At 36.0% G+C, this 12,887-nt stretch overlaps 2 protein-coding genes across 2 annotated transcripts in view; one reads left to right on the top strand and one right to left on the bottom strand.

Moving 5' to 3' along the window:
- The window catches only part of LOC112050811 (poly [ADP-ribose] polymerase tankyrase), a 104,838-nt gene that overhangs the window by 24,371 nt on the left and 67,580 nt on the right, over window positions 1-12,887 (top strand). The gene's annotated exons all lie outside the window — the stretch shown is intronic.
- Window positions 4,708-9,493, bottom strand: LOC128199563 (acyl-CoA Delta(11) desaturase-like). The gene is made up of 5 exons (XM_052889653.1): window positions 9,471-9,493; window positions 7,842-8,045; window positions 7,162-7,336; window positions 6,629-6,790; window positions 4,708-5,578 (listed from the first exon to the last, which is right to left on the bottom strand). Exons 2-5 carry the CDS (start codon window positions 8,038-8,040, stop codon window positions 5,128-5,130), a joined length of 987 nt encoding a protein of 328 aa, XP_052745613.1. The 5' UTR covers window positions 8,041-8,045; window positions 9,471-9,493; the 3' UTR covers window positions 4,708-5,127.

The raw sequence follows: 12,887 nt of genomic DNA, 5'->3' as shown, positions 1-12,887 counted from the left end.
GGTAATATGATTTGACCTTTTACTATTCAACTTTTCTGTCTTTGGTCCAACTTTTACACTGTGGACATTATTTGTCATGGGTAAAAAGTTTGGCTGGAAGTTGAGGTTATTATACCTAAACTTAGTATAGAATACAGCCTTACTTTGCCGTAGTTCGAGTAGGTAGGTACCAGCATTGTCAGTAACCCGATTTTGGCGGCACGTCCCGATTTTTCAAAATTAATAGTCCCGCGCGGGACAGGCTCAATCCCGTTTCTCGGGAACAGATCGTGCGTGCAGAGTACTAAGAAAGCGCGGTCGATTAATTTAACGATAGGGTAAATCTAGAGCGAAAAATAACATCGTCTGTGCTACCTTCTGATCAGTTTGAAGGCGGTACCAAGTTAGTGCCGTTTCTGAAAGTCCTAAATCTTTATGATTAAAACGGCTTGAATTAATACATGACACAACCCATCTAGATGTAAGGTTCTCATCGATACAAATTAATCAAATCCAAGGTAACTATTGTAAATCGATGAGGAGTTCTTCGTCTGTCCTTCGGCTCCATCATCAGATTGACACCAGACCTTCATTGAATGGGGATAAGCCTAGTCAGGTTTGAATATATAGATTTTTGTGATACATTCAGGCAAATAAGGTCAATGGTAATTAATTTATACATAAAAAGCAAAGATTGTCTGGATATTTGCAAAATAAATAAGATTATAAAATTTCAAAATCTATTAAAAATCTTTCATCGTAATTAGATGAAAATTCATACATTTAAGCTTCCTTACATTAAATGTGACATTTTTTAATATATGAACTATAAACATGAACCCACAAATAACAAAGATATTAGTAATTTTGTTTAAACGCCCATACAAACCTAACGATCATTATATGTAGGTACTTACGACGCCATTAATTCGTATAATTTTGTATGGGGCGCATATCATTAAGTAATGATCGCAGATACCCTGTTACTTTTACAAAATTGCTTTACTATTAGCATACTCTTAATTTATATACAATTTAAAATACTGTCTTCATCCCTATTGTATTGCTTTGAAATACCTAATGGAAACACGAACAAATGCACTACTTGCCCCTATAATTCAAAAGATCCCGTTGACTTCTCCAGGATCCCATCAGATCCTGACATGATTTCTATGGGACCAACTGGAAAGCATACCCTTCCAAACTAAAAAAAAATCGTCTTTGAGTAATTTAAAAAGATTATTTATAAATCGAATACAGTATGAGTAATTTACCTTGTACTAACACTTTCTTCGATGCACTATGACGTTCTGTAAATGGTTGCATTATATCTAGGATCACTGTATATATTTGCACCGGCACTATTCTTGCGGCACGCTATGAGGGCCGTTTTGATTTTTATACTTTACATATGATATTAAAAATAATCGTATATTTTGCTTATGAAGGCTTGTCTGCGTAAAAAGTATTGCGATTTCAAAATAATTTTATTTTCATTTTTTTTTGTTTTTGTGTTGTCAAAGTTTCGAATGCTTATAACTCTAAATTTTTTTGCTCAAATTTTGATGCAGATAATCGATTTTTTGCAAAAAGGGTCTTTTGTCTAAATCATTAACGCTATTTAGACGGATCTCAAGATATATAATTATGTTACTATCGAACACGCGCGACTTCGTCTGCGTGAAAATCAAAGTAAACTTTCAAACCCTATTTCACCACATTAGAGTTTGAATTAAAAAAATTTTTGAATCCCATTATATTTGTTACTTTTTTATGAGTTATGAACAAATTATAAAAATAGGGGTTGAAAGTTAAGACTTAGTTACTTTTTAAAAGTGTACCTCTAAAAATGAAGGACTGTCTATACAAACTTTACCCCCTTTCTATTTTATTTTCGCAATAAAAAGTATCTTATAACCTTCTCCGTATTATGTTCTTAAACCGTGCCTGGCTTTTTTGAATTCATTAAGTAGTTTCAGCGTGATGTTGGAATAACAAAAAAACACGGACAGACAGACAAAAATCGGAAATAAATATTTTTAGCTTCAGTATCGATTATATAATGCCCCCCAAAAAAATTTTGGGGGTATGTACAGAATGAATAAAATGTACAGAATTCGTATTATAAGTATAGATTCTAGATGGCGCTAGTAGTTCTCTATGCCACGGTAACGTTTGGTGTTATAAATGGTATAGCTAAAATCTCAAATTGCGAATAAATGTATAGAATTCGACCAGTTTTATTATAAGTACAGATATGGATATAGATAGATAGATGTACTCGCACTCGTATATTCACAGTGCCGGTTTAAGCTGATCAAAGATTTATACTATAGATACTAGCGCGTCGAAACAGAGGCAAAGAAATGTGGCTATTATTTATCCCTTCAGAATGAGAGAGGTTAGGCCAATAGTCCACCACGCTGGCCCAATGCGGATTGGCAGACTTCACACACGCAGACACACGTAACATATCTACTAGTATAAAATCGTTGGACTTGATGCCATAAACAATCTTCCCCTGTGAACTACTGATAATAAATCATAAAAATTGTTACAAGTACCGTAGGTAGAATAACAATCAACGTCAATTTCAAACACGTGGATTTTGAACTTGCTTTAAATGTTTTTGAAAGTTACCTAACTTTTTCCGTTTTTTTACCTCGGTATCCCTATCCAGGACTGTATAAAGTTATCAACCCACATTCGGCTCACTGCCGAGCTCGAGTATCCACGCTGGCCCAATGCGAATTGGCAGACTTCACACACGCAGAGAATTATGAAAATTCAGGTTTCCTCACGATGTTCTCCTTCAACGTTTGAGACACGTGATATTTGATGATTTAATTCCTTAAAATGTGCATAAGTGAAAAGTTGGAGGTGCATGCACCGGACCGTATTCGCTCCCACATTGAGTGATGAACAGTAGCTATCTTGTGATTGGGCTTGATTTAAGTAAGATTTCTTAAGCCACATAGTCGGATGAGTCGGGTTAAAAATTACATGCCATTGAAAACAAAAATCTCTGAAACTAATCTCGGCGTTTCGGAGCCAATGAACAGAATTATCAACACCTAATATAGTATTTTTCAAGTTATTTATATAGATGTCTCAAGTGACAGTAATACGAAAGGAGATGGTCCATTTCAGGTCCATTCTTGTACCCTGTATCATTAAAATTTAAAAATACAAGGATTTCATTAAAATATAAATAAGTGAATAAATCTAACTAAATAAAAAGAAATAAGTAAAATTAAAACACAAGTTTTTGAGTTATATAAAGATGGCGCCCATAAAGCAACTATGTCATGACAATTCACAGCAAACGTCAAATCGACTACTGCATTTAAAACGTCATCAATCCGTCATTGTTACCCATATTAGTGTTGCATTTCTTGGGAGAGAATGAATATTATTTCGATAGAATTAGTGCAAATTTGTAGATTTGTATAATCAAAAATAGTTAAAAAGAATGTTTTCTTTAATTTCCGCTAGGGTACAATACAATGAATGATCGTGGGCTCCATACAATTTTAGATCATCTCCTTTAAAAAGAAAATTAAAAACCACTTTTGATCACTTTACTCGGCTTAATAACCTCACATTCATGTTAGTTTATTTCTATGTGTTATACCTAATAATTTTTATGTTTTATTCTTAGTTTCTTTTCCTTTTCTTTTATTTTTTTCTTGGTTTTGATTTTTATTTAATTAGTTAAATTAGTTCTTGTTGATATTTGTATTTAATTGTAATTTGTTGGTGTCCAAATAACATAAATAAAAGAAAAAAAAATTTAGAGCCTCATTAGCTCAACGGTAAAGCGGTCGGACTCATCACCGAGGGGCGGTGGTTCGATCCCCGCCCCGTTGGTGTATTGTCGTATCCTCTCCTATTACAGGCTTTCCCGGCTAGTTAGAGGGGAATGGAAATATTTGTACATACCCTCATCTGTTATTCATTATTGCTATGAAACAAATATTAGATAATGTTCACAATGACACATTGCAAATAGGTTGCCTAGTTAAATTGCGGCCAAACGGATTTTTCTTCCAATTTCATTAAATTTTGATCTACTTAAATTTTTTCTTGAAACAATGAAGTACCCAATCGCTCCCGCTCTCTAACTCCCTACTCGGAACTTTACGGAAATATATATATATAATATTTGTGTAGATGAGTTATTAAGTACATCTATATATATATATATATATATATATATATATATATATATATATAGATGTACTTAATAACTCATCTACACAAATATTATAAAGAAGAAAGATTGGTATTTTTATATATATATATATATATATATATATATGGGTACTGATGTACTCACAACAAATTTTAGCTGAGTCAGGTCCATTTTTTTGGCACAACATATTTTCTATATATATATGTATTAGTTTTAAGTTATTATTACGATGTAAATGTATTAGTTTTAAGTTATTATGTAGTTATGTGTTGTGTTAACAAATAAATGATTTCTATTCTATTTTATATAAAAGAAAGTCGGGTTTGTTACAACACTTATAACTCGAGATCTGCTGGACCGATTTTCATGGTTTTTGATTCGTTGTATTTGTCTCCGCCTCGAATAGCAGTATACATCTTAAGGTCCGCTAGTTTGTAATAAAACAACATTTGAAATGTAAAATTAAGTATTAAGAAATAAAAGGCCATTAATTTTTATAATTAATATATTTAAGACAGTTCGTCAGTTCGTAAGCACAGCCACGTTTATGTCCCTCTCTTACTCACTCTCACCTTCTTTTTCTATTTTTCATACAATTTTCAAAGCACAATAAGTATTTAAATAATAATTTAGATTTCATTAAATATTTTCATTTCAGAAAAAAATATTAAGGATTAAATATAAAATATGATTATTTATAATCACACGGACACACCAAACACACACATACAACCGTATATAGAAAGAGACATTGAGATAGAGAGGGATGGGTTGTCATAATGTTGACGTAACGCTTTTTCATTGCGTGACGATTTCTGTCAGTTCGCTTTACTAAGCACGTTACGAGCAAACGTGTTATAAAACTTATCACTTGAAGACTGGCAATATGCACCATGCGAAGTCATAATGGGAAAGAATTGCTACAACTGTCAACTAGCCGATCATCACATGCTTCACTCAGTCTTGTCTCGAAAGCCCCACAAGTTGCTCCCGTCGCCCGTCCTCTCGGCCCTCGCTCGCGCTACCTCTAGAGGCACCTCCTTCAGGTCGTACGCCCAGCCGATCCAAGCGAAGAAGTCAATGAACTTGGTGCTGAAGTTCAGCCAGTTGTTGCCGAGCTCCGCCGTTTTGTAATCCCATGGGAACGCATGGTGGTAGTTGTGGAAACCTTCGCCGAACGCTATGAAGGAGACGGGGAGGTTCTGAGCGGGTAACATGTTCTTGTCGTATGGCTTGTTGCCCCAAAGATGAGCAGCGCTGTTGACCAGGAATGTTATGTGAAGGTTGAACACGTAGCGCATGATGGTGAGGTTCCACGCAGTGTTGAGGGTCTCACCGAAGAAATACATGGGGATTAGAGTGGGGAGCGCGAAGCAGATGGTGCCAAATACCGGGATTGCGTATCTGAAATTAGAGAAACTTAAACATAAAACGAAGTTGAGTCAAAGTTTGTACGCTTAGATCTTTTAAACTGTGCATTGCATTTAAATACAATTTTGAACAATTGACTGATTTAAGAGCATTTTAAAAGCATTATACACCTGCGACTTCGTCGGCTTGTATATACTTTTAAATCTTTTTAAAGGGAACAATTCCGTCATACAAAATTTTTGCCTTCAACTTCAACCATGTACGCAGTGCAACGAAAGTTCTTAAAGTAAATGTATTTTTTCCCGCTTTTGCCATTCACTAATGCACCAGTCCTGTTGTACGTAGCGCGATGTTATATCTGTAATCTTTTTTACGGTAAAATAATGTACGAGTATTATTTGCGACAGTATTCTCATAAACATGATGTTAGTCTTTGTCCAAATTAGCACAGTATTCGTCAGAAGTATTTCACTTTTTAAAATAACTCTTAATAGGTAAACTATATGAGCTTTGAATGAAGTTCAAAGGCTGATCACACTTCCGCGTACAAAGTCGCCCGTCAGCTAGTACTCATCTCTTTGCCGATCAGGCAACAACGACTGGAAACTCTGTTAGATCAAACGCGGGCTTCGAGCATGCGCATTCATGTAACTTACATACCCTGAATACAGCGAAATGTCCTGGTGCAGAGAGGACAAGTTATGCCTCATTCACTCGAGATTTAAAAAAAGCGATGCGATCAGCGTTAGCGGGCGTAGCGTATGCGTATGAAGTCTATTTCCAACGCCCAAAATTGAAAATGCAACACTGCTCGATAAAAAAGCGTCGTGTAATGAAAACGCTGTCGTGTGGACATATACTGTGGAATGCATTTGTTGTATTTGAACGCTTTAAGGTCCGGGTACCGTCAATATAATTATAAATGTGACAGTCGTCATGAACATCTTAAAGCAAAGCCAAACAACCCGCAGTGCTCTAGATATTGCTCCCGTTTGTTTTCAAAATGAAAGCTACTCTACTGAACTCGGATCTCCATTTTGATCCATTTTCCGCTATTATTATATACAGTTTAAAAGTACTAACTTCTTCTGGAATGTAAGCACCGGGTTGGCGTAGATATCGGACATGTCGATGAACTTGCCCCGACGCATCACCTCGGGGTGTTTCCGCACCAGCAGCCAGCCCATGTGCGAGTAGAAGAAGCCGCGCGTCGCGTTGTGCGCGTCGGCGTCTGTATCGCTGTATCTGGAAATGCCATGTTCATAGTGATCACTCTCCACGAAATAGCACACTGCATAACTTGTGATATGAATAATTTTCGTGGTAATAGTTAAAATCATCATAGCGTGATACAATTTAATCCCAAACTACCGGTAGCGCCATCTAGTATGTAACTCGACTACTATAGTGATATAACGCACGAATGCGTAGCTTTAGCGCTATAACGCTCTTGTAGGAGTAAGATCTAATAAACCGATTTAAAAAAATATTGTACCAATATAAAGCCACGTTAATTTCAAGTGTCATTAGTTGTATTTTATCCCTGTATTCCAACGGGAATAGAAAATACACGGGTGAAACCGCGAGATGTCTGCTAGTAATTGTGTTGTTCTCACCTGTGGTGCATGCGGTGCTCGCGTATCCAGTAGATTGCGGAGTTCTGGAAGGCGAGCGAGTTCATCAACATCAGTATGATCTGCAGCGGCATCTTGGCCTTGTACGCGCGGTGCGTCCACAGGCGGTGCGCGCCCGCTGTCACTCCCACCGCCGCCAATATGAATAATGTGTGATCTGGAACATGTCATTATGCTTACTCATCATCATCATCATTATCATCATCATCATCATCGTCATCGTCATCATCGTTAACACTATTATCATCATCTTCATAGTTATCATTATCATTATCAATACTATCATTAGATTTATCGTCATTATCATCATCAACACTATCATCAACATCGTCATCTTCGTCATCATAGTCATCATTATCATCATCAACACTATCATCTATATCGTCATCATTATTATTATCAACACTATCATCAGATCCATCGTCATTATCATCATCAACACTATCATCATCGTCGTCGTCATCATAGTCATTATTATCATCATCAACACTATCATCATCTTCATCGTCATCATTATCATTATCAACACTATCATCAGATTCATCGTCATTGTCACCATCAAAACTATCTTCATCATCGTCATCATCATCATCATCATCATCGTCATCATCGTCATCAGCATCTTCATCGTCATCGTCGTCATGTACAAAAAAATAACTTACGAAACATCAAAGTCTTCCACGTGGCGGTGGTACAGGCTAGATACACTCCATACAGTGTAGCGAGATGCGCGTAGCCGAATGTAAGCAGATTGACGTAGACTATGTCATATTTCCTGGGCGCGGCTTGGGGTGCGACGAGCTTGGGAAGGGACTCTTCTGTCTCCGTTATGGTGGTCGTTTCTATTGCGGAGGGCGCCATTTTGTCTGTAATGTAATACTTTTTGTTAAGTTAGGCAGCAAAATTGATTTTTACGTCGGGTACGCGAGCGTCGCGAGGTATTCAAGGGCACGAGAGATAGATAAATGTGCTGTTGCAACACAAAATAATTTATCAATTAACCGATTTCAAAAAAAGGAGGAGGTTTCTCAATTCGATCGTATAATCATTACTAATATTATAAAGCTGAACAGTTTGTTTGTTTGTTTGTTTGATTGAACACGCTAATCTCAAGAACTACTGGTCCGATTTTAAAAATTCTTTCAGTGTTAGATAGCCACCATAGATATATATTATCTCCATATTCCTATGGGAACGGGAACCACGCGGGTGAAACCGCGCGGCTAGTATATATATATTTTTTATGTGTGTTCGCGCATAACTTCGTTATTTATGGACCAATTCTGATAATTCTTTTTTTGTTAGAAAGAAGATGTTCCGAGGGTGGTACAAGGAAACCAGGATCTGATGATATCCCATTATCAGATCCTGGTTTCCTTCTTATGCACCACCCTCGGCACCGCCTTCAAGTCGATCAGAAGGTAGCACTTACAGGCTTGGCACCGCCTTCAAGTTGATCAGAAGGTAGCACATACAATGGTATTTTTTGCTTCTTAGTTTAGTGGTAACATTTATGTGATTTTGAAGTCGGTTGTTTTTTTTCTTTATTAAAATTTTTGCATAATCAAAATGTGGTCTAGTACCTACATAATAAAATACAAATTTAAATAAAAAAACACACATTTAAAGTAATTATTTTTGGTAAGATTTTCTTTTAAAAGATTTTCCATAATTTTATATTGTAGTGGATGGAGGCATCGTACTGTAAAGATCATCATTTTATAAGGAACTAGCGGACGCCCGCGACTTCGTCCGCGTAAAACTCGATGTAAACTTTCAACTACCCCTACCCTAATCCTACCGTACCCCTACCCTACCCCTACAATATTGGTTTGTAGTACATGCTATGTATCAGAGATGGCGCTGTATGAGATTTTCCCGCTTTTCTTTTCTATAAACCTCACGGTGCCCGAGACCTTTCCAACGAATGCAAAACCGTGGAAATCGGTTCGTGCGTTCTGGAGTTATAGCGTCAGGAAGGAAAACCCGACTTATTTTTATATAGTAAAAAGATACATAAACTACTACATCTCATAACGCCTCATTCCAGTTGTGGTAGGCAATAGCAATAGTCGGTATATTTACATCCGGTTTCCGGTTTGCAGATTCCGGTTGTAATCAAGTTTGTCAATAGCATAGACCTGTATCTGGCTGTCACAATATTAATAACTTCCGGTAACAATACTTTAAATTTTTGCATGTTAACAGTCCGGGTACTACATTCTTTAAAAATATTAGTGTTGACTTTAACTTTAAATTTTTAATAATCAAATTTAACATGAGGAATTTACCTTGTTTTAGTAGCTTACTATGACGTTCTGTGAACGATTGCTTAATATCTGGATCATTGTCTATACTTATACCGGTGCTATACTCGAGACACGCTACGATGGCCGTTTTGACTTTTATACTAAAAATATATTAATTTTTAAACTAAACTAGCGGACGCCCGTGACTTCTACCGCGTGAAACTTGATGTAAACTTTCAACTATCCCTACTCTACCCCTAACATACCCCTACCCCTACCCCTACCCCTACCCTACCCCTACCATACCCCTACCCCTTCAATTTTTAATTATTTTCTGTCATAAGAACCTTCTTCTGACAATAACAAACACATTACAAAAATATAGTGAAATCGGTCCATCGGAGCAGTTCACGCGTAATGGCGTGACCAAGGGATTTATGGATTCATCGACAACGTCATCCCAACCCAACAAACAAATGCTCTGCGTAACTACGACGAGTAACGATCCGAAACTAGTGTGGAACGTACATAGATCACTATCATAACCTGCAGAACTTGTCTGCGAAACTTTGCAAATAAACATTCATTTGCTGTTTATATCCAACCGTCAAAACGGGCATCTCAGCGTGCTGCATCTAAAAGGTACTAAACTAAAACTACCTAAATAACTAAATGTGCCCGACGCACACTGGCGGACGGTACATTTTTCCTTTTTTAATCACGATCATTTTGACGGTACATTTTGACGGCCTCCGTGGCGCAGCGCGTGGTTAGTCCGCTTCCATCTTAGATTGCTCACCTGATGGTAAGTGATGATCACTTACCATCAGTTGATATTGTAATCAAGGGCTAACATGTAAAGAATAAAAAAAATAAAAAAAAATCTAATGTGTTTACACAGACTGTGCCTATTATTATTAATTTATTTGAATTTTTTAATTTTAATATATTTGAATTGGTTAATGATAATTTATACTTAATTTTTAATTTGTTTGAATTTGATTTTATTATTTTTAATTTTTTTTTGTTTGCTTAATGTTCATTTTGTAATTTAAAATTTATTGTCGTAATTATTATTCCTGATTGCTCGAGAAACGAATTGGAAAACTGTAATTTTTCTCTGGGCACATTTCATGTATATTGTATATAATTAATAGCCTGGTCCCAAGTGTGCGCAGGCCATTACTTTTTGCACGTTTTAAAGTAAGTACCTTGGCCTTTCGGAGTTCAATTTCTAGTTTTTGCGGTGAACTGGTATATTTTGCGGTTTTTTCCTCTTTAAATTCAATTTATTTGCGTAAAGCCGCATCCACATGCGCGGGGCTCGCATGCCTGGCATGTTGTTACCTGACTTTGTCAGAAGGCGGGTAATGTTTTTCAAGCGTATGTATATATGTATATATGTATGTATATCCATTTCTTTGGCACGCCCTACGGGCTATATAAATTTTGAAAATGGCGTCCGTAAATGAAAAAAGATGAAGAGTGGGTAATTTATCTTATCATTACAATGTGGGCATCAAATGAAAGGTCATAAAAAGACCATTTCAAAAATATATATTTAAATTTTTTGTTTGTGGAAGGCAAACGGCCACGAGGTAGATCTCCAACCTGATGGTCGAATCTTCACAAGGAAACAGGAGCCCGCACCTTTTACAGTGCCGTCCAAATGGCCCGCGATCGTACCCGATGGAGGAGCATTGCCCTTCCATTGAAGGTCATGCTGGCTAATTTACTTTGTTAATATTCATTATTTGTTATTTTTTTAAAAAATCCCATATGTAAACGCGCTTTAGTCTTCAAACATCCATTGGGACACTGAGGGCAGTCGCAAGTTTGTTTTCATGTATATTAATGCGATTTTTATAGCTCATTGATTCATCATTGATCTAAGTTCAACCTGTTTGACATATGATTTGAATAATGTAAAAAAGTTGTGTGGGAGACAATGCTTGACTTTAAATAGCAAAAGCCTGTTGTACATTCAAAAACACAGCAGAGAAATATTGTTTATTTTCCAAAGTTTCTCATCTCTTTTCAAATGCATAATAGTTTTAAGTCTGGACAGAGTTGTCTTTTCAAATACTTTGGATAATGTTGGCAGTAGGCTTATTGGTCTATAGGATGTAATTAGATTCCGGCTTCCCCGGTTTTAGAATCATAATGATTTCCGAAAGGAGATGATCCAAAATTGTATGGAGCCCAGGATCAGTCATTGAACCCTGGCGGAAATAAAAGAAGATATTTTTGATTATACAAATCTACGAATTTACTTTAATTCTTTCGAAATAATATTCATTATCTCCCAAGAAATGCAACATTATTAAGGGTAATAATGGCGGATAGATGACGTTTTCAATGCAGTAATCGATTTGACGTTTGCTGTCAATTGTCATTTCATAGTTGCACTATGGGCGCCATCTTGGTATAACTCAAAAACTTGGGTTTTTATTTTATTTATTTCTTTTTTATTTCGTTAGATTTATTCACTTTAATAAATTTTAATAAAATCCTTGTATTTTTTAAATTTTAATGATACGGGGTACAAGAGTGGACTTGTTATGGACCATCTCCTTTTCCAAATAGACGGGTAGTGGGATATTCTCAAGATACCAATAAAAAGTTGAATCACAAACACATTCGCTTTTCTTGGAAGTTGTAATAATACCTCCGCCGTTATTAAACAGTATCCCGGTGCTTTGTGAAGTTCAAGTTCTTTTATTACTCTACCGACTTCTCTAGGAGTGCAGCATTTTATTGGTAAGCTCTAACTCCCTACTCTTTATGGAAACGAGTCGCGTCACCTAGAAATGCAGGCACGCGCCAACACGAGATCGAACGACGTCATGTCCGTCTCAGACTACTATTTCTTATAATAGCATATTTTTCTACCTGATAAATATGTTGCTTTCTATTGTTGAAAGAGTTATTCAAGTCCGGTGGTTTTGGAGTTAATTAGTTACATACGAAAATACCAATCTTTCTTCTTTATAATATTTGTGTAGATGAGTTATTAAGTATATTTGTAAAAAAAATAACATTTGAAATGTAAAATTAAGTATTATGAAATAAAAGGCCATTAATTTTTATAATTATTATATTTAAGACAGTTCGTCAGTTCGTAAGCACAGCCCTCGTTTATCTCTCTCTCTTATTCACTCTCACCTTCTTTTTGTGTTTTTCTGTTATGTATTAATATTTTCATACAATTTTTTAAAGCACAATAAGTATTTAAATCAATAATTTAGATTTCATTAAATATTTTCATTTCAGAAAAAAATGTTCGGACACACTACACACACACATACAACCGTATATAGAAAGAGACAGTGAGATAGAGAGGGATGGGTTGCCGTAATGTTGACGTAACGCTTTTTCATTGCGTGACGATTTACTAAGCCGAGAAATAGAACTTAGTTTTAACAAGTTTCTATGTAAATCATATAACTAATACTTACT

Source organism: Bicyclus anynana, chromosome 26, assembly GCF_947172395.1.
Source record: "Bicyclus anynana chromosome 26, ilBicAnyn1.1, whole genome shotgun sequence".
Lineage (NCBI taxonomy): Eukaryota > Metazoa > Arthropoda > Insecta > Lepidoptera > Nymphalidae > Bicyclus > Bicyclus anynana.
Note: the sequence above shows the minus strand (reverse complement) of the source record. Positions and strands in the feature narration are given on the sequence as shown.

What these genes read in the sequence shown, in the direction of transcription:
- LOC128199563 (XM_052889653.1), bottom strand. Translation starts at nt 8,040, where the DNA reads ATGGCGCCCTCCGCAATAGAAACGACCACCATAACGGAGACAGAAGAG. An exon ending in GAGCACCGCATGCACCACAG is followed by an intron (nt 6,791 to 7,161) that starts GTGAGAACAACA and finishes TGGCATTTCCAG; the next exon opens with ATACAGCGATACAGACGCCG. An exon ending in GTGCTTACATTCCAGAAGAA is followed by an intron (nt 5,579 to 6,628) that starts GTTAGTACTTTT and finishes CTCTAATTTCAG; the next exon opens with ATACGCAATCCCGGTATTTG.